This window comes from Hippoglossus stenolepis, chromosome 9 (assembly GCF_022539355.2).
Source record: "Hippoglossus stenolepis isolate QCI-W04-F060 chromosome 9, HSTE1.2, whole genome shotgun sequence".
Taxonomy (NCBI): Eukaryota; Metazoa; Chordata; class Actinopteri; order Pleuronectiformes; family Pleuronectidae; genus Hippoglossus; species Hippoglossus stenolepis.
This window is the reverse complement of record NC_061491.1, coordinates 5,115,866-5,141,440: the sequence shown is the minus strand read 5'-3', so window position 1 is coordinate 5,141,440 and position 25,575 is coordinate 5,115,866. Positions and strand designations below refer to the sequence as shown.

The following is a 25,575-nucleotide window of genomic DNA, read 5'->3' as shown; positions in this document are numbered from 1 at the left end:
ATAATTGATATTATACATAACACCGATGTAATAAATAATATATTTGTATTTTATTTTTTAGTTTCTACTATGAGGAGTCAAACTGTCTGCCATGCTAAAGGCCCATTCTCAGTATCCGTATTCTTAGGAGGACATGTTACAGACCTTAAAAGCTATTAAAGATTCCTAATGGTAATATTAAAACCTTTATTGGTGCTGCATTCAAATTGCTGTTCCCTGGTCCCCAGCACACCCATCAGTTGTCAGTTATTCTGGCTAAACTGACCTCTGATCTGGTTGCAGCTGGGTGAATGGTTTGCAGTAGATTAACAACGAAAGCAACAGGGGAGTGAGAGAATGAGACATGTCAATCAAACTCAGTCTGTTTATGTCCACACTAATGAGGAAAACTAATCAAAAGCACTTGTGTGGGTATTTCATGACTATTTAGGGTTTTTTAGATTGAGAAAATATCAGATATGACTAATTATTATTATATGAGGCGCCTCTTTACAGCCTGTATGTAGAAATGCTAGTTTTCATCCCTAAATATACTAGAACTATTCAACAAAATAGCACTCCCCCTGCTATGATGACAATTAGCTGTGTTTGTATCGCACCTCTGCTGTTTATTTTAGCTCTGCACAGGAGATGAAAGGTGAGTTATACCAGAATCTTATCTGCCATCTGCTGAATCTGCTGGGCCTTGCTCTGGATTTCATCCTTCAGTTTAGTCTCTCGGCGCTCAACAATCTCCAGTCGTTTCACCTGGTTCTCAAGAGTCTTCCTGCCATCCTGCACACAATGGATAACAGTAATAAAAAGACACACACACACACAGACAGGGTTTATGTGACCTATCGGATATTTCTTTAGGTTTTTAATAAATGCAACCTCAGGTCAGAAGATCCACAGTCCTGAGAAGTGCTTTCTGCTATTTGGACATCAAACACATTTAGTAGGAATGCTAATTGGACTTAAAGCTTCTGCCTCAAGGAAGAACTGATGATACCCTGTAGCAGCCGGATCCATTTGGCTTGTTAGAGCTTGCACCTCTGCAATGTTTATATCTCATTATTCTAAATTCCTCACAATGGTTCCAAAGAGCCCATTTGCATCCATGCGTGATGGTGTGAGAGATTTTAGGAGCCGTGTAACTTTGACCACTTGCATATATTTTTCCTTTCACTCTCCTGTCTGAATTAACATATCCTTATTACCACATTTCCTTATCTAGAGCTCACTGTGAAGTGAGACATTATTTAGACATTAAAACATTATTTCATAACTGAAATAATGTCTTATTCTGAATAAGGTCAATAGTCTGAATATTGGTGTCCTTGTACGCATAGTCACTGTGTTTAGGTTTACCCAGTGTTCCCTTGAGGTAGTGTCACCAACCAGAACATACAAAAATCACATGAACACAAGTGGATTTGTTTTTTAAGTTATGATCCAGCCTGACAACTGGGCATCTCAGCACCAGTGCTCTATGAAAGGTGCAAAAGAAAATCATGGTTAGAAATGAACACATGGGCTCTTTGTGCTGAGCAGATACACAGGCCAGATTTATTTATGCAACAAGTTTAACAAAGAATTTGTTGATGCTGCACATCAACAAATGACATGATGCAAAGAATAATGATACAAACTGGCAAGAGGCCAAAACATACTGTATATATGCAAGGCTGTGTGTTTGTGTACTGTGTATGACTGAGGTGTGTATGTACCTCAGTCTCACGGAGGCGTCTACGCAGGCTGTCACTGGAGTCTTCCTTGTTCTGCAACCTCTCCAGATCTCGTTCCATGCGCTCTTTGGCCAGTCTCATACTCTGAAGGAGGTCTGTAGCCTCAGCACTGGCCTTCAAGGCCTAGAGGATAAGAGAAAAATCACAACGTTTGTGTCTGTGCATGTTATGTACAGAAACTTCAAGAGAAAGTTGATATCAACCTTGTGTTATTTACACTCCACTCCAGCAGCTTATTACACCTCCTAAAACTCTTCTTTCAAAAATTCCCCTCATGGCTATAAAATGGCTTAAATGTAACTCTACACATTCTTTCCTCAATTTGCAACTGAGATCTATTAATATGTTAATGTGGCCCCGTCTCCTCAAACATATCAAACTGGACCAATGACATCCTGAAATCAACTTGGAAGTGATAATTTCACAGCTCCTTGATCAGAAGATGAAATTCCGATAGTTCCTAATGGCTTCTCGGGATATGACAGACCCAATGTTTTGTTTTTTCAAGAAATGAGAAGAATATCTTTCTCACTGCAATACTCTATTTTGTTATCTCCAACTGTGAAGTTTTTGGAACGAATAGAATTCTAAAACGCAAGGTGTCAAAATGCATATGAAAAATACGGACTTGGTGTGCAAACACCTTTATGGTGCACAATACTCAGCCATTGCACTGACTGTACCAACTCACCCAAGGGAGACACATTACTGTAACATGTTTAAAAACTTGATCTTCACCAGATGGGAATATTAATTGTGCATAATAGAATTAATCAGATATACAGTATATGCAGCTACACCACTTTCATACCCCAAACAACACTGGGTAATACTATCTATTAGTTGTTGATAAAGTTAAGGAGCGTAAGAAATAACTGCTCATTCTTCTTTTGCTCATTCGGTGCTTACTAGTAAACAAAGTACTAAACACAACTATTATGAAAGTCTGATGCTTCTGAGTATTTCTGAGTTTGCATTTAGTCAAAAGAAGATCAATCCTAAATGTGGCTCAGCCAGTCTTAAATATCAGCCTCATGTGTTCTTGGCAGAATTGATGGTACTTTTAAATATTAATTTCTAGGAAAAAGAGAATTAGGCTGAAATTATCTTTATGAATGAGAAAAAAACAGCTTGACGCCAATAATTAAACAGTAAGTCTCATTTCTGAGACAGCTTGATTGTTCTTGGGCCACAGCCCAAATCAGACAGAGAGAGAAAAAAGGAGGTCAGGGAGGGTGAAGATGGAGTTGATTCGCTCATCATAAAGTGTAAAATGCTGTTTAATCTCTTGCTTTTGGGAGCACAAGCTGGTATAAATTATTCAGTAATCTTCCCAGCAAAAATATTCTACCTTGGTGAGCTTCTCTTGAAGATCGTGGATCTTTGTCTGTTGCTCAACATTGGCCTAAATGAGAAAAACACAGTTATCATGACATGTACATTTTAAAGATAAGTGACTTGTCAGTGTCCTATGTATTTGTATCATCCTCACAAATTGCAAAATCTTATTCCAATAAAATAAACGTCAGAAACTACCTTCTCCAGCTTGGTGAGCACGTCCTCTACATCAGCTCTGCCCTGCTCTTTAACCTGTAAAGATACAGGAAAACCAGTGAGACCCCTTCCTGAAATGATCATGGCAAGTAGACAGTCTATAAGTAGAAACATCATAATGACTACAGGCTAGTTGAACATTCTTATAGCATTATGTTGTATATGTAAATGTTCAGCTTATGGCAAATAAACCAGAACTTGTTCCCATATAACTGTGAGAATCATTAACAGCTTTCGTTACAGCGTAGACCTTCTGCATCCTGTGCTGGTAGTCTGCAGCCTTCCTCTTCAGCTCCTCGCTGGACTGTCGAGACTCTTTCAGCTCCGCCTCATACAGGTCGCTGCGACGACGGGCAGCCGACAGGTCCTCCTCCAGTTGTCTGATAGAAACTCTCATCTCTTCCAGCTGGGCGTGATATTCCTGTGCAAAGACCACAGATTAGAGAGGAGAGCAGAGGAGAGGAGAGGAGAGGAGAGGAGAGGAGAGGAGAGGAGAGGAATTTCAAATCCCAGGAAAAGAAGATTCCACTTTGCAGAACTCATACATACTGCCAAAAGGTACCTGCACTTGAAGCACTTTAAGGAATAGTTCACTGAACAATTTAAATTCACTCATTTTTGAGTCCACAAAACACTTCTGGAGTCTCAGGGGTAAAGAGCGTTGCAGCCAAATCCAATACAATTGAAGTCAATGGTGAGTCCTTCTACAGATGTAATAAAACAACAGAAAAAACACAACATGCCTCCATACTGCTCCTGTGGTGTCATCCAAGTGTCCGCAAGCCCCGACATTCAAATTTGACTTGAAACAGTTTCATTTTCACCATGTTTTTGGCCTAGATGTTCTCTGATAGCCTCCCCTGAGGCACGTTCACGTTCACGTACACTCGGGCACCTCAGAACACCGCACACACTCTCGCCCAAGGGCATGCGCGGGGTGCTCGTTCGTGTGGCTACGTCAGCTAGCATCGCCACTTACGGTAGTGGACTTTTAGGCTTAAAACATGGTGTAAATGACGCCGTTTCAAGTCGGATAGGAATGTCGGGGCTTGCGGACACTTGGATGACACCACACGAGCAGTATGGAGGCATGTTGTGGGGTTTTTTTCTGTTGTTTTATTGCGTCTGAAGAAGAGGTCACTTTGGCTGCTACACTGTTTAACCCTGAAACTCCTAAAGTGTTTTGTGGACTCAAACACTTCCCCCACCCCTCCAGCATAGTGGGGAGTAGATAATGAGTGAATTTTAATTTTTCTGTGAACTATCCCTTTAATCCCTTCATCCATTCAACTTCACTCTATTTGTTCAGTTAGACATTCTAACAACGCTATTTTGGAAAAATTATTGGCAGAGCAATCATTATTAAGTGGAAATGGCTCTCCAGCAGCCTCGGTGTTGTTGAGCTGAACACGTTTGACGAAAATGTTCTTTTTGGAAGCCACTGCATCATTCATGAGAGCAAACTCATTCATAAGAGATGTACTTGAGATATGCGGCATTCAGACTTATCAGGATGAAAATAGTTCAGCATAGTGGAGGTAATTAAATGGCTAGAACGAGGGCCTTTATATATGTCCAATCCTTTGTCAGTCATCCGACTACACAGACACTTACAGTATATGCAAAATCGTAGCAAGTATAACCGAGAGGGGATGTAAAGAGAAATAATTTGAGTAGCCAGAGTCACTTAATGTACATGTCTGTTTAAAAGTAATTGGTCACAGCCTAATAGATCTAATTTCAACCTTCTCATCAGCGTACACTGGCCTGTCAGTCAGACTGATAAAAAGTAGCATCCTTCTGGGAGACACCAACACAGATTGGGACAAGTAAAATAGACCGCATCAGACATGGTGAAAACAAACTAAAATAGTTTTGCTGAAGAGGAATGAATGGTTGCATATGTAACCATGGAGATAAGGGAAGAGACTGTCTCCCTGACCAGTTAGGCTCATGTTAACCTTCAATATATATGGGAATTATCTGTGTGGGTCAGATAAGAAAACCCTACAGGTGTACCTACTATGGAGAGAAAATAGAAGTTAAGAAGTAAAAAATCGGTGCTGTAATTATTCAGTTTGTGATGTGTGCATTTGTAAAACATTTTTACATGTGCACACGTTGGTTAGTATTTGTGTGTGGATTTAAACATGCATTTGTGAGTACTCACAGATCATTGTAGGCATTTTTAGGTCTTATTTTTCACTTGTAGATCATGTAATACACATTTGTAACCATTTAGAGTCTATTTTCTCTCCATAGCCTCCCCCTCAGCGAACCTTTCATCCGACTGTGACTTTCCTAGTCAGTAAAAGCTAGAATGATTTCCTGTAATTATTTGGCAAAACCATGACAACCAGGAAATTAAAGGAGAGGGAATTCAGCTTTCGATATGACAACAACAAACAACTAAAGCCTTAGAGAGCATTTAATCCCTGCATTTCCTTTATTACAGAGAAGCAGACATCTACTTCCCTATCCTGTTCTGCAAATTCAGGACTTCAATTGCAATCTTTTGCATCACATACTTGCATCACTTATGTTAGAGTCTATCCATTGTGGATCATACACTTATGTTGAAAAAGTGGGTATTTATTCTCAATTTACAGAGTTTCACAGATTGAATCACTACCTAGAGACAGCAAAGAACTTTAATGTTTTAATGGCGTTTCTTTGTTTGTCTGTTAGGTAGCAGCATTACTAATATACTAATATATTCAGTAATGACAGTTGCATCTTTTAACTTGATCTGTGTATATGTGGATCAGTCCCAAACTGTAAGGGTGGTAAACTAGTGCACTAAATTATTCTTTGAACTACACTCAAACATTTTATTATTCCCCACCATGTTTTTCCACTAATTAAACTTTCAGCTCTCACCCAAATACCAATTATGCAATCAGAGCTTAGCAACCACAACTCGGCCTGTCAAGCTTTGGTTTTCTCCACATGCCAAAGCAGTGTGCATGGGGCTCTAATAAGGGAAACACGCTGACGCTGTTGTGTGTTTGTGAAGGGTTGTGCCTTTATATGTGGTCTTTCTGAAACAAGTGAGCTAAGCAGCCACACAGGGTTGAAAAGAGAGAAGAGAAAAGAAAATTGTTAACTTCACTCATATTAGCTCATTATACATCTGTTATACATTCATTACCTAAATCACTCATCCATTTAGGGTCACAGGGGGGCTGGATCCTTTAATGATAAACACCCTTTAAGAGAACTCCTCACACAAAGACTCAACTTTGATTTAAAGAACTACATTTTCTGTGGTGAAGAAATCCAGACACCGACGACTCACCTGCTTTTCCTCTGTTTTTACAGCAATGCATTTTGGTGTGATATTTACAATTGGCTGGGACCTAAACTCCAATCGCTTTCTCACTTGAAATAGTATTACATTTGGAATTGTAATGGAGGATAAATGTTCTTATTTTTGGAAAATTCACAAGTATAAGTGTATGAAAACCTCTATTTACAGTCCACATAATAGAGTTTGTGTTGTATTACAAATTCTCGATGTATATGAAGAAGAAAACAGTCACCTAAACTTTATTGTGTAACTTTCATTGTTTATTTTATAAAAAATGTCAATCTCATATCTTTTATCTACTTGTATAAATTTAAGTTATATACTGTAGTTGTCTACATTGTGTGCTCCATTCTATGTAGAGCCTATAAATTATAGAATTGAACTGCCATATATTGATATAAAATTTACCCTGGATATGTTGCTAGAGCATCACAGGGACAACATACAGATACAACCATTCACGCTCTCATATGTGGTCATATAGAGTCTCCAATTAGCTCCAACTTGTGTGTCTTTGGGCTGTGTGAGGAAGACAGAGTACCCGGAGGAAACCCACACAGACAAGGGGAGGACATTCAAACACAGAAAGGCTCCAGCTGAACCAGGATTAGCACAGTTCTATTCATGCAATTTCCTGGAGCCTTTTAAGACTCTTTTAAGTGGTTCTCGTTTTAAAATGAGACAGCGAGAAACATTCAGCAAAGACAGCATCTTTTACCAACTCATAGAGCTCATATAGAGTTATAGCTCTATTAGCTAGCAAGTTACAGCTGATCAATTCAAACAGGTGTCATTTCAGCTGGTAAAACTGATTGTTGGCTAGAAATGAGAACCCTGCATTTGTCTTCCTTTGTTTGAAATCAAGGACCCATTGTTTTAAAAATGACTAAGAATTGTGAGTGGGAAAGATCTGCCACAGTAACCACTGTCAACAGAAAACAGTGAACGTCAGCAAACAGGTGCTCAGCGACTGTCAAATGACAGGCGGTGGGCAGTAATGCACCAAGAACAATAGCAATGTGCCTATAAAGGTCATGAAGAGTCAAGTCAATTTATCCATAGAGAATATTAAAAAACTACAAACCTGACAAAGCTTAAAGAAACAAGTCTGCAGGCAAGTTTTAAACATATTAATTAAGGGGGAAACTATTGCGCAATTTACACCTTTGGTTTAGATGTGTAAAATGGAGAGCTAAGGAGGAGGAGTTTAACTCTGACAGATCATAGAAGGAATATTTGGGTCTCCATTTTGACACACTATTGGTATTTAACCAGACAGACAATAATTCAAGTTAGGAAATGTGTCTTTTGGAGGTTTCTGTGAGACATTGAAAAATCTAATGTTGAAATCATTAAATATGAAGGTTTAGTTGTACAGCAGGACATGTGAAATTACATTTTTGCGAAACAGGTGCTTGGGAGTATGCAGAATAGTCTCTGTGTGATTAGATGAAGAAAGGAATAGATTGTCAGTGTTGGAAGCACTAGTTTTATTGTAAGAGTTAGGATACAACTTGAGTACTACTACGAGATATTTGCACTGATGTAGTGTATAGGGGGAGTGGGGCTTGTAGAACATAGCAGAGACTGACACGGAATTGACAGTGAGGAAATAAACTAATGCAATGAGTTAAAGGGCTTGGAGGCCCAAATAGTCGGTTTCTAGGAGTTGGGACTAGAAAAACAATTTGCTGTGTGCATGTATGATATAAAAAAAACTATAGCTGGAACATCTCTTTTAGAAAAGTCTTGGCATTTCCAGAATTGATTAAAAATTGTCCAGGAAAAACACTGCATGTCTCAGCTGATCATACAGAGTTCTGCTTCAATAGCTCAGACTGCTGAAGGGGCATCTTGTTTGTACAGAAATTAATAATAAAAGCTTCTGCTTAGGGATGAGAGTTATGGATAGTTGGAAGTTTTATCCGTTATATCACAAACATTTCCACCTGAGGTGCAACCAGTTTTATCAGATCTCTCTTAAACATCTCTGATGGTGGAGTCAGCTTTAATCAAAGTGGAAGGAGAAGGCAGCTTAGAAGCAGGAGCTTTAGACGGGTAAACACATGGGACAGGTGAGAGCTCCAGAAGTGAGGATATAGAGCAGGAAATTCATCCAGGAAAGTAAATCTGTTGGTTAGCTGTAGACTGCAGTGTTAAGGCAGGTGAGTGGGAAGAGCGCAGCCTGTGTCTTTTCTGAACCAGAGTCCAGTGGTCAGCAGACAAGTGTCTCATTTTCTGCCATTGCATAAATCAAGGAGCAGTTCAATATGAGCACAAGAGGGTGGAAGGACACAGGCTACAGAGATGCAGTGGTGCTTCTAGACACTCTGTCTCTGACTCTGGAGCCAGACAGAGACTGATTTTAATGAACCAATCACTCCAATGCTGTAGAGGATGCAGTATGATACGTCAACTGACTGCAGGGAGTGATCCAAGAAAAAACTATACAAGGATGTGCTCAGTAATTTAGAAAACTCACTGGTGTTAGTTCTTTGAACATGGAGGATTTGATGGCTGGTTGGCACTTTCACATCTAACTTTCATTTATCTATGTCATACTCTCATTATGAGATAATAAAGTATAGACTTTTCAAATCCATGCCATATACACCCTTTTGTTTCCTTAGATCCAGTGCACTTACAGTCAGTTGTAAAGACTTCATGTTTTGTGTTAAAACAACCGAGACTGGAACACTGTGGCTTTCTGTGGATCTTCTTTGCTCTCAAGTCTTTAGTGGAATTGTCTCTTTGCATATGTTTTCAGGTCTTACTGGCTTTGGCACAAATTGCTTTTCTCTAAAAAATTAATCAATCCCAAATCTCTACTGTTTGTTGATCCAGCACTGCATGGGTTCTGCATAAAAATGATAAACACTGCAGTCATATGACAGTGCGTGGGAGACAGATGCTTTTTGAGATGAAATACTGGATTTAGCTGGCATAAACACCCTACTGAGAGGCACCAATGCGCACATAGGCCAGATAATAGGCATCAGCTATCTTCATAAATTACAAGATACAGATGTTTTTTGCTTTAATCATTATTTATCTGTTGATTTTTTTCTTTTTAAGTCTGCCAAGTTATACACATCAAGTTACAAGTTGTTCAGTTCTGCTGACACTGAGTTCAACTTGTATTAGAAAGCCTACAGGCAAACTTTGATCTGTATTTGTACAAATTGTGGCTACTCTGTGGGGCTGCCCACAAAAGTGTAAGGCTGAATAAAAACTTATACTCAGTTTATCAGCTATAAATAGCAACATGCTCAAGTAAACATTGCACAGCAATGCCCTGATCGCTCACCTCAACATAATTTAATCCAGCAACATCCTCTAACTCATCTTTGAAGGATTACCAAGGGTCAAACAAGCATGAGGCATGAACAGGCTCTCTAACCCCTTTCCCAGGTTTGCATTTCACATAGAAAGAAGAAAGTCTGACAATCACTTTCGTAAAACCTAAAAAAAAAAGCATCCATCCATCCATTAGCTATACTGCTTATACATAGCATCCTTTGAGGATCTTGGGGGCTGGAGCTAATCCCATCTGGCAATGGGGCGAGAGGTGAGGAACAACCCAAACAGTTTGTCAGTGTATCACAGGCAATTTAGAGGCTCCAATTAACCAAAGCTGCATGTCTTTGGACTGTGTGAGAAAGCCGGAGCACCCTGAGAAAACCCACACAGACACGAGAACATACCAACTCCACACAGAAAGACCCCAGCCAGCCATGAGGTTAAAACCCAGAGCCTTCTTCCAGTGAGGAAACCGTGCTGCAGTGTATTTAGTGATGGTCAAAAATTCAGTTTCTCAAACAGTATGAGCTTAGGCCTCAGCACCTCATCACGACAGCCTGCCCACTGCATCAGTGCTCTCTTCACTCGAAGGTATATGGCTTTCGTCGCCATAGCAACCATTGCACAATGTATTCAGTGCTTGGTAACCAGCACTAGTGTAGGCTGAGGAAAATAGGTTGCTTTTCTATTACCTTTTTAAGAAAAAGTGGTGCATCATGCAAGCGAGATGATTTTTCATGCTTTTTATATGTTGTCCTAAACTGTCAGTTGTGGAACAGCTTAATTCTCACAGCTGGCAACACTGTGTCACGTGGGGCTGCCACACAGCCACTCACTCATCATATTTGTTTTTAATAATTAAGGGCTGCATGAACAGCAAAGCTCCCCCTGTCTCTTTCTACATTAATAACACTACTGATTCTGGGGACATTCACAATGAGTAGACCCGGCCAGCACCACTTAATACTGTCTTTATACTCTATGTAGAAAACTACAGGTTGCGTAATCTGCTGGAGAAATGTGGCAAACTTAGTTTTCTTGCAAATAAACACATTTATAATTTATCGCAAGTTGAGTTTCAAAACAAACTTTTTCATTAAAACATGATATGAACTGAATGCTGATATTGCATGTCTGGGTTGTAAAAAAACATTTAGGATAAGAAAAAATTACAATAATTTAAATAAATATAGGGCACAGCCACATTACATTACATTTCATTTAGCTGACGCTTTTATCCAAAGCGACTTACAATAAGTGCATTAAACCATGAGGGTACAAACCCAGAACAACAAGAATCAAAAAAGTACAATTTCTTCAAGAAAGCCAAACTACAGAGTGCTATAAGTAAGTGCCATTTAAGTGCTACTAAATTGTTAGTTCAAACTTTTATTCAAGGTATAGTAGGAAGAGATGTGTTTTTAGTCTGTGGCGGAAGATGTGTAGACTTTCTGCTGTCCTGATGTCATTGGGGAGCTCATTCCACCATTTAGGAGCCAGGACAGCAAACAGTCGTGATTTTGTTGAGTGGCTAGCTGTCCCTTGCAGTGAGGGAGCAACAAGCAGATAGGCTGATGCAGAGCGGAGTGAACAGGCTGGGGTGTAAGGTTTGACCATGACCTGGATGTAGACTGGACCCGATCCGTTCGCAGCACGGTACACAAGTACTAATGTTTTGAAACGGATGTGGGCAGCCACTGGTAACCAGTGAAGGGAGCGGAGGAGCAGAGTACTGTGAGAGTGAATTTAGGTTAAAGACCAGTCGAGCTGCTGCATTCTGAATGAGCTGCAGAGGTCGGATAGCACTAGCAGGTAGACCTGCCAGGAGGGAGTTACAATAGTCTAGGCGTGAGATGACCAGAGCCTGGACCAGAACCTGCGCCGCCTTCTGAGTGAGAAGGGGACGTATTCTCCTGATGTTGTCCAGCATGTATCTACAGGAACGTGTTGTTGCAGTAATGTTGGCAGTAATTAGGCATTTCTGAACATGTGCTAGGTGTTTAATGATATACTGACTGCTCTGCTATAGAGTGGTGGGGTCCCCACATCACAAGCCCATCTAATTAACACTTTGCCCCCACAACCGTCAAAACACCAAGGCAGCTTGGTGATCTGACCTGCTTCCTCTGACTGCCATTATGAAATACACTTAATTTGCTTCTTTTCAAAAAGGTAATTATTTTTGACACTTCTACCTTATGCATTACATACAGTACTCATTACAGCAAATATATAATTTAATAAGTGAATGAGAACTCAGCTAAAACTAAAATGGCACTCAGTAGAGTGTATTCCTCTGCAAAGGTCCAACAGTCTTCAATTCAATCAAGCTGCAGGACATTTCACACACTCATAGATATCAGTTCCCAGATTGTGCCTGATTTTTGTCATCAAGATCCATGAATTATTCCCTGAGAAATTATTATTCACCATCTCACAATGTCTAAGAAAGAGACAAAAATTCCTGGATCCACCCGATTCAGATATGTACCACAATTTAATGGGTTCTTCTCTGACCCATATTGCAACCTTTCACCAAGTTCTGTGGAAATCAGCACAGTTGTTTTTTTGTAATGTTGCTAACAAACACAAACCAACCCCCAAAACATGGACAGGGGTGAAAAACATAACCTCACTGGCAGAGGTAATTAAAAAAGAAAAATGCTGCCCTATTTACTACATTTCACATCTTTTCTGCACCACAAACAGTTTGAAAAATCATCAAATGAACACAACTTCACGACTTCAGGAGTTCATGGTATGTATCTCAGCCCACTGACCCACCAAGATAACACCTAAGATGCCGTCCTACCTGCTCTTTTATCTCTTGAAGCTTGTTGCTCTGTTCGCGGATGTCATGGAGGAGCTGCAGCGCTTTATCATCCTCCTGTGACACCTCCATTCGAGCCTGTTCCAAACTACGCTTCAGACTCTGCAACCAAGACATACACATGTTCAGTCAGTTTGTCAGATACAGATATGTTAGACACAGACAGTGGACAAAAAGAGATGCAATCTAATATACTGTAGGAGCCCTGCAATGACTCCTTAAAAAGTTGTTTGTTGAACTTGCTGAAGCTGCTGATTTTAATTTATGTTCATTTTGGCGGACATGCTGTTGGATTGAATTATGCTGGGAGGTGTTTCTAGCAATACCTGTGCAATCAGACAAACACACTCACACACACAACAGTTTATATGGTGTCCACCGTAGTAACTCCAGGTTTACTCACACTGCATTCTGTGATATAGGTCGCCAGATCCTGTTCCAGGATAGTCCTCTGGGTCTCTGAGGCCTTCAACTCTATATCCTTCTGCTGCAGCACTGACTCAAGGTCAGACATCTTCCTCTGGACAGGTGAGATCTCCTGCTCAACCTGGAAACAAGCACGGACAAAACTTCTCTCTCTATGATGCCCATATTTTACAAAACTACAGCGTTATGTTGCTTTGGCCCAGGAGGTAGAGCGGGTCGTCCACTGAGCAGAGTGTCTGCGAATCAATCCATTTTGTGTGTCCCAAGTATCCTTGGGCAAGACACTGAACCTCAAATTGCCCCCGATGGCTGTGCTGACAGTATATGAATGATGTGTGATAGAGGAAGTGCTGCACATAGATGCACTGTATGAATGTGTGTTCCTGTACTTATATCTTTGTGAGGACCATTTTAAGCATAGACCCTACAGAGTGAGGACATTTTTGGAAAGTGAGGACATTTCGATTCTCATTTCTTCAAAGGGCTGTTCAAGAGTTAAGACTTGGTTTTAGGGTTAGGGTTAGGCATTTAGTTTGGATGGTTAGGATTAGGGTAAGGGGCTAGGGAATGCATTATGCCTATGAGTATCCTCACCGAGATAGAAGTACAAACGTGTGTGTGTGTGTGTGTGTGTTGTGTGATTGGGTGAATGGCAAAGTACTGTAAAATACTGTTATGGTAGTGCTATGGTAGTCGTGTACGCTTTGTTACTATTATACTTGTAGAAAAACATTTAGTGTGTGTGTGTGTGCGTGTGTGTGTGTGTGTGTGTGTGTGTGTGTGTGTGTGTGTGTGTGTGTGTGTGTGTGTGTGTGTGTGTGTGTGTGTGTGTGTGTGTGTAGAAGTTTACAAGGCTGCACTTGTCTCATGGCACATGTCATTGGCAGTGAAGACAATGTAATTAGATATGCCATTACAGCATTACGGGGCCTGAAGTGCATTGGGAACCAGAGAAGCAGCAGGGCTGGCAGCACAGTCACAGACACAGTCACAGACAGTCACAGCACTTAGTGTATGGAAGCACTAAGAAACAGTCAGAATGCAGACACATGCTCACAACAGCATGACGCAACAGCATGGGGCTGCAGCCTCTAAAACCAATGGGATTACATTGTTGAAACCTATGTTACTTCAAAGAATCACTATATACTTTTCAAAGAGACGAGTTCTTTACAAACATTTAATCAATCAATCAAATTTTATTTGTATAGCCCATATTCACAAATCACAATTTGTCCCATAGGGCTTTAACAAGGTGTGACCTCCTCTGCCCTTAACCCTCAACAAGAGTAAGGAAAAACTACTAAAAAACCCTTTTAACAGGGTAAAAAGAAAGTAGTTAAAGAGATTGTTTAGTAATCTGATTATAACATGAATTAACAATGTATTATACGATTTTTCCACCTATTACTGTATTATTTAATGCAGTAGTCTTGGTGTGACGGCATTAGCCCATAATTCAGTTTGTATTACTCTTGAATATGTGGAGATATTATTAAAGCTGCACAAGTTAATTTCACTTCACAAAGGAGGTAAAGTTTTGTATCATAAAGACGTTGAGGTGGTAGAAGGAAATGGTTCAGATGCTATTATGTTCAGCATTCCATCTTTTGAAAGTTGGTTCAGGTCTTTTTAAATTTACTCTTAACAAAGTAATTTAATGATATAATCACCACACAGATCAAAGATTGATAGAACACATTTTTGTAAAAAGTAAACAGTTAATAAAACATGCTGATTGTGGAAAAATAACAAAGACATTTCTCATAGCAGTGATTTAAGGTTATTTCACTTTTTCTCACGTGTCAAAAAGAAACTGTAGTAGTAACATTACTCTGTGTAATAGTCAGAGAGTGATATGGAATACATAAACGGAGTAACACACACATACCAGCTCAGCTACAGTGTGAAGGCAAACTGGCAACAGATGGCAGAATCGCTCTGGAAACACAACATGTGAAGAGTAATACCTGTGACATGTGTCCGGCAATTCCGGTGGATTTGAGTTTTTTAGATGAATGGCGTTTTTTCAAGAGGAGGTGATCGTATGCAGAGTTGATGGATGCAGTCTCTAATCTGGAGGAGAGGAGAGATGGGAATGGGGAGAGAAAAAATTACAGTAAACAGTCTTTATGCACAACCTCTCCTGAAAGCTGAAGGGCTGACTCAACACTCTTATGTAAAACACTTTTATAATCACACTGTATAGATGGCTATTTCCAGTCCGTCATTTGGTATCATTTAGCTTCCCCGTTTACTACAACATTCATTTTAAAAGTTTTCTTCATGATTATTAGTTTATTATTATTCACAACAGAACACAAATGTTTAGTCACAAGGGCTTACATCAAATTGACTTGGGATCGTGAGGAAAGAAAAAAACATCCAGAACCAGGTAAAAGGTAAAACATAATGACATATGCATATATACATACACATCCATACTGAGAAAAAAACAAAATAATATATACATAATATGTCCACGTGTATCTCTCAAGTAGATATATCAGGTATTATGAGCTGGAAGCACCACAAGTGAATATATCATAAAAGTTTTAGCATACTATAGGATTCATGTATATTCATGTTAACTTATTGGACAAATTGAAACCGATATCAGAGCTGTATAGATCACAGTTCATACTTCTGTTTAGTTTTATTATAAGTAGCTAATCAAGCAAATGTGCCCCAATTAAACTTAACAAAGGTGTTCTATCAATTTTCCATCAATTAGTAATCAAGCACTGAGGGCTTCGCAAAGCACATAGCAATTATTCAATGTATATTGTAGCATGATCACCCACATGAGTAGCACATGCAGTATGTTGTTAGCAGTGTAGGTATGTATTGAGTGTACCACAGCAGATCTATACTATGCTGACCAAAATATGCATTCAAATCCTTGCTTTACAGAGACTATAAATAACCTGCTCGTGTTCACACAACAGCCTCTTTGACCACCCCTGGATATATTTGGCAGCTTTTGTGATCTAGAGGCAGGCACAAGAATGAGCGACGGAGGGAGAGTGTCTATTAAAAGCAGAGGCTCACCTCCCACTCCTCCCTGCAGCAACACGCTCGACTCAAGCTCAGCTAACATGTGGAGGGTGGTGGACTGCTTTCTGTTTTTACTGTTGCAGGTCTGTGTTCATGTGAAGTGTGATTGCTCAGGAGATGACATGCAGTAGCATCTGTGTCAAAAAGCAGAGCTGCAGAGACGCTGCAGATGAACAATGGATATCATGATTCTGTGGAGATGCTGCTTATTAATATTTGCCCAGAAATGTGACTAATGTAATCGTTGTGCTTCAAGGGTCATTTTGGGGGAGGGGGGTCAGTTACACAACAGGCCAGACAGAATGTGCCCGAGCTGCATCAGCCTGGTATTCAAGTCTGATTGGCATGAAATGATGCAGGAGCAGGTGGCTCGTAATGAGTGATGATAAGCGAAGCGTTTGCCGTGGTGAGCTTTCTATAGCACCTGCTGATCTTGAGCCTGTAAGCACATGACAACCACTGTTACATATTCTTGCCCTCTGGCTTAGAAGAGATGTCTAAGAGTTCTTATTTGTATTTGTTGCTCAGACAGCAGGTGCCAGGTCGAGAGAGAGAAACTATTTTGACCCTGTAGGTATGATTCCCCCAAATATTTCCACCCATGTGAAAGCGTTTTGACTTGAGAGCCACGGAAACCTTCCGTGCCATTGGTCCATGTCTCCTGGCATTTCTCAGGGTTTGAAACCTGCTAATGAATCTCATACATATACAGTTTATATTTGTGCTTATACACAATCAACACTGCGTGATATAGTGTTTAACAATATGGAAGACTTCCAAAACAGTGGTAAAGTTGGTGGTTGCAGGGAACCATAATAGCATGAGGCACCAGATGGGACTCAGTTCTGACTGTCTTCCTTTCAGACTCAAGTGCTAGCTGACTGCCCATAATGAGCTGAGCTAACATACTGTGCAGCTGAGCTCCTCCTGCAATAATCATATAACAATCACAAATAACTATACTTTCAAAAGCTCATTACAAGTACAGAAAAACAGTTTGACTACCGAGCTGGTCGATCTGTGTCTGCTAGACTTTTCCAGACTCTTGTTATAGAAACACAACATTATGCTTGTCCCTATGGCTGGTCCCTGTCCAAAAGACAGCTTTTATTTTTGCCTGTTTTACAATCAATACAAAACAATATGATTACGGTACCTGAAATCAGAAAAGGCTCTACAAACACTGCTTCTGTACAAGAGCTCACCAACAACAGACAAGTAATATTAACAGAGGAATAATGGCCTCCAACTCTGTTATGGAGGTCTTTTTCGTGGGTTGAATAATGTGTGCTGGGCTGTGAGTCAGAGATGTTGAGGAGGAGGAGAGCGGAGAGAGGTTGTATCCCAGTCATTGTGTTGCTCTACATTCAGTTTGCAGGATGACCAGGGGACAGTTTACTGTATGGCCTATAGGTAGCAGTTATTCACCGACCTGTTGCTACTCTGTAGTGGCACAGATTATTTGTAAAAACACACACCTTCTCCCTTCTACTCCCAAAGAGTCCATCTTCTACACATATACAAGGACGAATGTATGCCTATTGTTACAACGACAACAACACATATAGGTAATTGAGTGCCTCTGGTTCTCTCATTCAAACACGGCTCTCCAGCTGCATGGCTTACTGCTAAACACAGCAGGCCATGCAGAAGAGGGAGAGTGGGGAAACCTGGAACAATAGAATCTGTGTGCATGCTATGACACCATACACATTTTGAGGTGCATTAAAGGTCTAGTGTATCTGCGTTGGTTATCACAATTAAGGTATATTTTTTAAGTACTTGCGTGTATACACACACAGACACATAAGTATGACTAGAATGGCAGTCAGTTGAGTGCCTACCTCAGACCCCTTCAATTCAATCAAGCTGCACCAAATTTTGCACACTCATACATATCAGTAGTCTCATTAGTAGATCCATGAATGATTCCCTGGGAAATCAATGAAAATCTGCTATCTGCTGAAGATCTGCCCCCTGATCTGGATCCACACCAAATGTTTTTTGGGGCGCTTCCCTGACCCATATCACATTCTTCCACCAGGTTTCATGGTAATCTGTCCAGTCGTTTTTGTGTAATCTTTCTTACAAGCAAACAAACAAACAGACAGGGGTGAAAACATAACCACCTTGGCCGAGGTAACTGGAGATCCTCATCCTTGACGCCTGATAGCTAATGCACCCGCCCACTCAAAGGAATGCAGAAACGCTGGTCAGAAATAACTTAGTTTTGTTACATGAGTTATTAAAGATAAAAATCCATCCTGAAACAATTAAAAAAGGTATCATCAAACCTTCTAAGCCTTCAGTTCTCAGTTGCTAGAAGATGTGTTGATATTTTCAAATGATTTTAGTTTCCAGTAGAATGTGTTTTGATAGACGTGGAGTGCACCCAATTAACTGAAGCCACAATTACTTTTTAATGACAAATTCTCTAATGAAAACGCTGTTGTCCTACATAACAAGCTTGATTACATATGGCAGTAAAAACACTTTCACTTATCACTGTGGCAACCAACTCTAGATACTTGTGAATGCTACAGTACGTGAATGCTCTGCCACTGTTGCATTACCCTTTCATGGTGGACGAGTTGACTGGATATCACAATCTATAAAAGTATGGTGAGCATTTGGGAGTGTGTTTAAAACACTCAGTCCATCATTATATCACAAATCCAAATGACACAGAGGATCAGTGTGGGCTTCTGAAGGGGGCTCTTGGGGGAAGTGACACTTGAGGATATGGAGCAGCAGAGCTCTTCTCATCCCATACTCTTATTAACACTGACAGATCTGCTCTGCATTCCCTCTGTACCATCCACCTTCAATGTGCTCTGCCTCCACAAAAAGGTAACGACAGATTAGAATAGACACATGATGAGACTGCACAGTCTCAAACTTTTAACCATATTTCCCATAAAATAGAGTCTATATACATGGCAACTTACAAAGCATACTTTACATGAAATTATCCATACGTTATACTATTGCATTTAGTATTTATAGTATAAATCTTCTCAGTCCTTCTCCTACTTTCCTTGTCAACATAAAATGTTTTGTTTGTCGCGTCAATATGATTAAGCTGAATAGGCACCAAAACAAGCAGCAAGTTTCCTTCACCTTACCTCTACACTCAAAACCTGCTGTTACCATAGCGATCCTTTCTTCCAACCACAGCCCCCAGCTTGTCATACTTTTACCGACTGACTTTCAGCTTTGCTCCTGCACTGAATCTCACTCCCAACTACTATAGCACCTTTCTCGACTGGAACATTAAAGTGATTTTGCGATCTTCTGTGCAATCCTTACGGTTAAACTTTGTCCTTAAACTTCCTCAGTCTTGGCATAGATTAATTAGGTATCTGAATAAAAGTGTGCAGTGGTCTCACTCAAATTAAGATCATACATAAACAGTGGGGAGTTTGAACACCACCGCAGGGAGCGATAGCCATCTGTATGAGTGTATGCCACAGTAAGCATATCAACGAAGAGGAAAGGGAAAACAAAGACACAGTATTTCAGTGTCGTGACCAAGAATAGCGCTCACTCCTGTGAGACAAGATACAGCTGCTGCATACACTCGTTGCTACCAATGCTATCTCATCACTCCATAAATCCTCAGTACTGTCAGTCACTCAGTTAATCAGGCAATGCTTCCAACATGCTGAGATACAGAAAATAAAAAAGCTGTGTAGCAGTTCTGAGCCTAAAAGCAGAGACTGTTTTCATTCTATCCCTGACCAAAGTCATCACCCTCAACCCCTGCCTTATTTTTGATGGACCCAGTAAAATAGTACGGCACTTACTCAGACACTGCTACAGCTGACAGGTCTTCTACCAAGCTCCTTAGATGCGGCACCTCCTCGTCCAGTAAGCCCGCTCATGTGGGGTCTCCCTCGGAAGCCACCAGCCAGAATGAGAGCTGCGCTGGTTCATCACATTCGGGGATGTCATCCTCACTGGGGAAAAAAAGTGAAGCTGAGGGGAGAGAGAGAGAGGGAGAGAGAGAGAGAGAGAGAGATGCGCTGTGGCAGGGCAGAGAGCTGCAAGACAGCCAGAGCAACTGGAGATTACTGCTCACAGAGAGATGGAGCGGAGGAGAGAGGGAGGGAGCGGAGGACTACACAGAAATTGCATTGTAGAGTAATGCAGCAGATCGGGGATCACATACTAGAGGAAGCTCTCACTCTCTCTCTCTATCTCTCTCTATCTCTCTCTCTCTTCTCTGTCAACCGCTCACCCTTACCACCCCCAACGATTTCTTCCTCTCCCCATACTGCAGCAGCCGCCTCTAATCGCACTAATATATGCAGTTTGACACACTGCGTTTATAGTCAGGTCCTAGTAGTTGCAAACTACTGCACGTTCATATCAGATACTAAAGAATTGTTAAATTGTGCAGCTCATGAGTAACTTCACAGAATGAACCCTCCAAAACCTCCTCTAAATCAATAGCAGCATTGCAATCTAATAACTGGCAGGACAAGGATGTGATTACAGTAAACTCTGCTTTCATCTGCAAATACACATGAAAGAAAGCAATGAAAAGGAGATGGAGGTTGTGGTTTGATAAAAGAAACCAAATGAAACATGTATAAATTTTTATTCAGAAAAGTCATGATTTTGGTTAAAAAAAATGCTTGAAAAGTCAAATATAGCAGTATTTTAGAACCATTTACTTGTTAACTACATTTCACAATTTCATAGCAATGCAAAAACAACACTTGTCAGAGTTCTAATAATATAAATTCTAATAATTGTAATTTTTTCAAATTTTTTCAAATAATAAAAGTTAGATTTAGTCTGAGAAACTGAGTTTTATTTAAAATTGTTCCTTAAAAATGATTTAATTGTTATAAATGTAGTCACTTTACTCTTAGATTAAGCTTAGCAAGACTCAACAGGAGCTTTCTAACAATATATCATAAACCTGGAAAATTCCACATACACCCACACCTAACTAAACGTCCTCTAATATAAATTACAGAGCATTTTGAAATATTATTGTACCAGAGTAAACAGTAATGCATTAATAATATGTGTCACAAGGTCCCCAGTGTCGAACACACCCACCCACCCACACCACACACACACACACACACACACACACACACACACACACACACACACACACACACACACACACACACACACACACACAACAGATTGCAAAACCTAACCTGGCAAGCAGTACAGCAGCGGGGACAAGATGCTCAGAGGGTGAAAGCATGTTACTGTACATTCATGTACAAGTGTTGATTAGATTTTATGACTGTACTAATGAAGACATGTGAAATTCTTGCCTTAGTTGTGCAACAAACAAATATATATATATTTTTTTTTTATCTAAGAGCAGGTCAGCATACTCCCATATGCTGGCCTGGGGTCAATTCACACCTCCACCATCTCACCTCCGTCTCCACATGTTCCTCCCAATAGTGAGGAACTGATTTAATCCAATGACTCAGTGACATTTCTGAGCTCAGCTGCCACAGATTTCTTTGATTCAGCCAAGATGATCTGTTACTGTAATCTGTGTGTCTGGACAAACAATAACCTAATAACTTGCCTACATACTGTAGACCCAGGATGAGGTCATCACCTGCCACAAACAGTGTTGATGCAACTTCATATCTGTGCAGCAGAGAACCACAGAATTCAGAAAGAACCTTTCCTTCTGATCCTTAAATATAGTTGAGAAAAAATGTGTAATAATTTATAAATAGAACCCACTTTTAGCTTATACCATTACATAATACAAGATGCTGTTAGAGCTGAGGGACTGCTTTAAGCAGGCACTTTTTTAAACCTTTGCAGCTACTGTACAACGTGTTTACACTAAATGCAAAGGTGAAAATAGACCTGTCATATTCTCTTGTTAAATTAAGTCACAATTATTTCCGTTAAAAAAGCAGCAAACAAAAATGCTTTATGATTATGATTTATTCACATCAATATGAAAAAGGGTTGCATTTCCGCTGTGATTCAGGCAGAGGCATCATACTGATGTTACCTAGCAACAAGGTACTGTATGTCTCCAAGGCCAATCCCAGCTTAATTCTGAAGTAAAGACGGAAAATTCCAACCCTTTTAAACTGGGTGTTTCACTGGGATGTCACTGTAATGCACAGTACTCATTACTTCTGAATCACCTAAGATTCGGATGACAATTCAGATCTGCTCTGCAGTGTGCGAGCACAATATTGTTGATGTTAGAAAACTAATTCCCTGCAAAGAAATTAGCAAGTTACCTACTACACTAAACAATGGTGGCTCATAAACATAGCAATGGCAGAAACTATCAACATGGGAAAACAACATGATCAGAGGGAAACCTCTTCAGCACGTTGTCAGGAGCTTTCCTTGTCATTTACAAGTACCAGTATAAAAATACTGCCCCCTCCTGGCAAAACATTGAAAATGCTTCATGTTTATATCTTCAGTGTTTGGTTATACGGCTGGGGCTATCAGAGAGAAACGCTGCAATCTAGAGGTTTGAAAAGCCAGTTACACTTGTTACATAATAAGCATCCAAACCTTGCATCAGTTGAAAAAAAGGCAGTCAGGCCTGTATGACTAAGAGTTGATGTTACATAAGCACAGAACACACAGTACTGGGGAGATGCTGCTCTAGATACTGACTGCAAAGTGTCACTATAATTCACTGTCTGAAGGAATTAATGGTGTTTTACTTATTTGGTAAATCACACGACTGCCACCAAATAATGTGGAAATGGGAGGAAGAAATCCTGTCACTGGGAAATTCACAAACAATGCTTTTGATGTAGTTGACAATCCATCAGAGAAAAAAGGCGATTAATGTTCTCTAGGGGAACGTTGTCCTTGTGATTGGTTGCAAACAACTGTCCTACTGCAGAAATTCAGAATCCACAGTTTCAGTTATGAATCACAACTATGATCTTGTATTAATAAAACAACGCTACACCCCCAATAATTGTCAACCATTCATGATATAACTGAGTGGCCCTCCTATGATTGTTGACACACAGCTCAATGTTTTTTCAGCTCAGCTCTGTGCAGTCATTTAAAGCAGTGCAGTGTAAGACTGCTGATTATCAATCGTTTTGACTATGTGGCTGTAACATCCTTTTTTTTTCCACAGAGGGCGCCACAGTCTGAAATAAAGATCAATAAAGTGTAATGTTTATCTCCATCCAAACAGGAACTTCAGTGTGGGTGAAGACTGATGTGTATTTTGTTGATGTGTAGCTTCGTGCAATTATCACCTTATTTTCATATATGACAATTCTGTGGCAACACTGCTTCCACAATCACTAATATTGTTTGTAATATATGTTTTTTTAAAAGACAATGCACTGACTGGTCTGACCGTAATACAGCACGTATCTCTTTTTATAGCACAGATGTGTTTTTGATGAACCTGCCATCAACAAAACACCATCAGCATTAATAAGGATAATGTGGGTTGATTAATTCCTTTAGCTTAGCGGTGACGTTTGATGTGCACTGAGGAAATCACCCATTATTTACTGTGTGCCCCCCTCAGGAGCTAGGCAACCGTGGACCAGCATGCTGTGACCCACTTCCTTTGTCCCTTCACTTTATCAGCTCAAGAGGCTTTGTTTGTAATCATTCATCACCAATGCTCCGCCCCAATCTGATCCCTACCCCATTCACCCCCCCACCCATACACACATATGACTATATCTGAGAGGACCTTAACTGCCCTAAGCCTAATACTGATTGCGACTCTTCAGTCATGCCAACAGTTTGCCTCAGTGTGGTAAGCAGAAATATGTAAAAAGTATGATATCAATACACACATGACTTAGCAACATTTTGCCATCCACGTCAGAAGGAATTACACATCTATGCATTTAGTTCATTCTGTCCTTTCCAGTGTTTGTAAGTAAGGTTCAGATTGCAAAAGGCTCTCTATTGATCCAAGTTTTGATCATTGAATGGCTTAGCCTCTTGGGATAAGCTACTACCACTTCAATCTTTTAAAAAGCAAAGCGAAGAAAATGCCTTTAAAATAAATGAATATAAATGCTAAGCATGGGGCAAATTAGACAGGAGCTGTAGAATTTAGGGCTGATCAACAGCAGAAAATTATGCATAAATAACAGTTGAGGCCAATGTAACATTTCACTTCATAAAGTCATGTACAGCTGCCATGGATGTGAACAACTACAGTTCAAATCTACATTACACTTGGTTAGTTATCACATACAGTATTTGGAATAATAATTCCATTCTGTCATAAAATATATACAACTAGTTGCAAAATCTCACATACAGAAAATAGAATATTAAGTATATCCAGTAAAAGTGATAAAATCACGACTCAAACACACATGTAAAGTGTCCTTGCATCACTTATTTTTTATTATTATTAACCCTATATAAGTTAATGTCAAGCATTCATATTTAACAGTAAATTCATATATATTATCAGTGAAATGTACCTGAGTATCGAGAATGCTGGGACACCTATTATCATTCTGGTTGTTATTCTTATTTCTATCATTAACATTATTATTATTATACTATAACAGGCTTTTTATGTGGGACTGATTTGAATTACTTTCTACTATCAGGTAGGTCGCTCAGTCTATCTATGAATCCTCATGTGCAAAGGGAGTTTTTAATTATAGCTCTCAGGAAAATGCAGTATCGCATGTTTAAGTCTGAAATGTAGTTAATGCATCAATTTATTTAAATATAATTCAGTAAGGCACAAGTTAGCTACCTCAAAACTTTACCTTAAATAAATGCAATCAGGTGAACTCCTGTATTTGGAAGAAATTAAATTAAATATAAAATAAAACTAGACACTATACATGTTTATGCTCCATTTGCGTGAGGTCAATATATGACTTATTATGTGTAGCCTTCTAAATACTGAAATAACACTGACGGTAATTGCATTACTTTATGTAACACAATGGTTTAGCTGCGTGACTAAACTAGTACTAGCTAATTTAACGGCTCCGGGTAGGGAATGCTAATTTAGTTAGTTAAGCTAGCTACGGGTAGCAGTAAGTGCAGCCTGTAGCGAGCAATCATGGATGTTAGCTACGTGACCACTTATGTCGTGTGTGTGTGTGTTAACATTAGGTAAAACAAGAAGTGAATATTCTCAAAAAGTATCTTTAATATTTGAAATGATAATCTCCCTACCCCGCTGGCTCTCCCTCATGGCGATAACTGCGTTGTCCCGGAAGCTGCGCTCATTTATGGGACATATGGAAACTGATTTGTCAGTTGAAATGTGAGTTACACTCGAGTCAAATAAAAAAGAATATATATGTCATGTTTGGGTAACTTTATAATAGAAGTAAGCTACTAGTTTTCCTAATAGGTTATTATTTAATATCAATAACATC

General features: G+C 39.8%; 1 protein-coding gene across 1 annotated transcript in view; it reads right to left on the bottom strand.

The window, feature by feature from the left end:
* The window catches only part of LOC118114794 (citron Rho-interacting kinase), a 47,458-nt gene extending 26,710 nt beyond the window's left edge, over nt 1-20,748 (bottom strand). The window contains 10 exon segments of the mRNA XM_035165458.2: nt 649-774; nt 1,710-1,850; nt 3,079-3,132; nt 3,264-3,317; nt 3,532-3,702; nt 12,704-12,823; nt 13,125-13,268; nt 15,118-15,223; nt 20,011-20,046; nt 20,048-20,748. Coding sequence (XP_035021349.2) covers nt 649-774; nt 1,710-1,850; nt 3,079-3,132; nt 3,264-3,317; nt 3,532-3,702; nt 12,704-12,823; nt 13,125-13,268; nt 15,118-15,223; nt 20,011-20,046; nt 20,048-20,088 — 993 coding nt within the window. The 5' untranslated portion in view covers nt 20,089-20,748.
* Nucleotides 20,749-25,575: the final 4,827 nt, after the last annotated feature.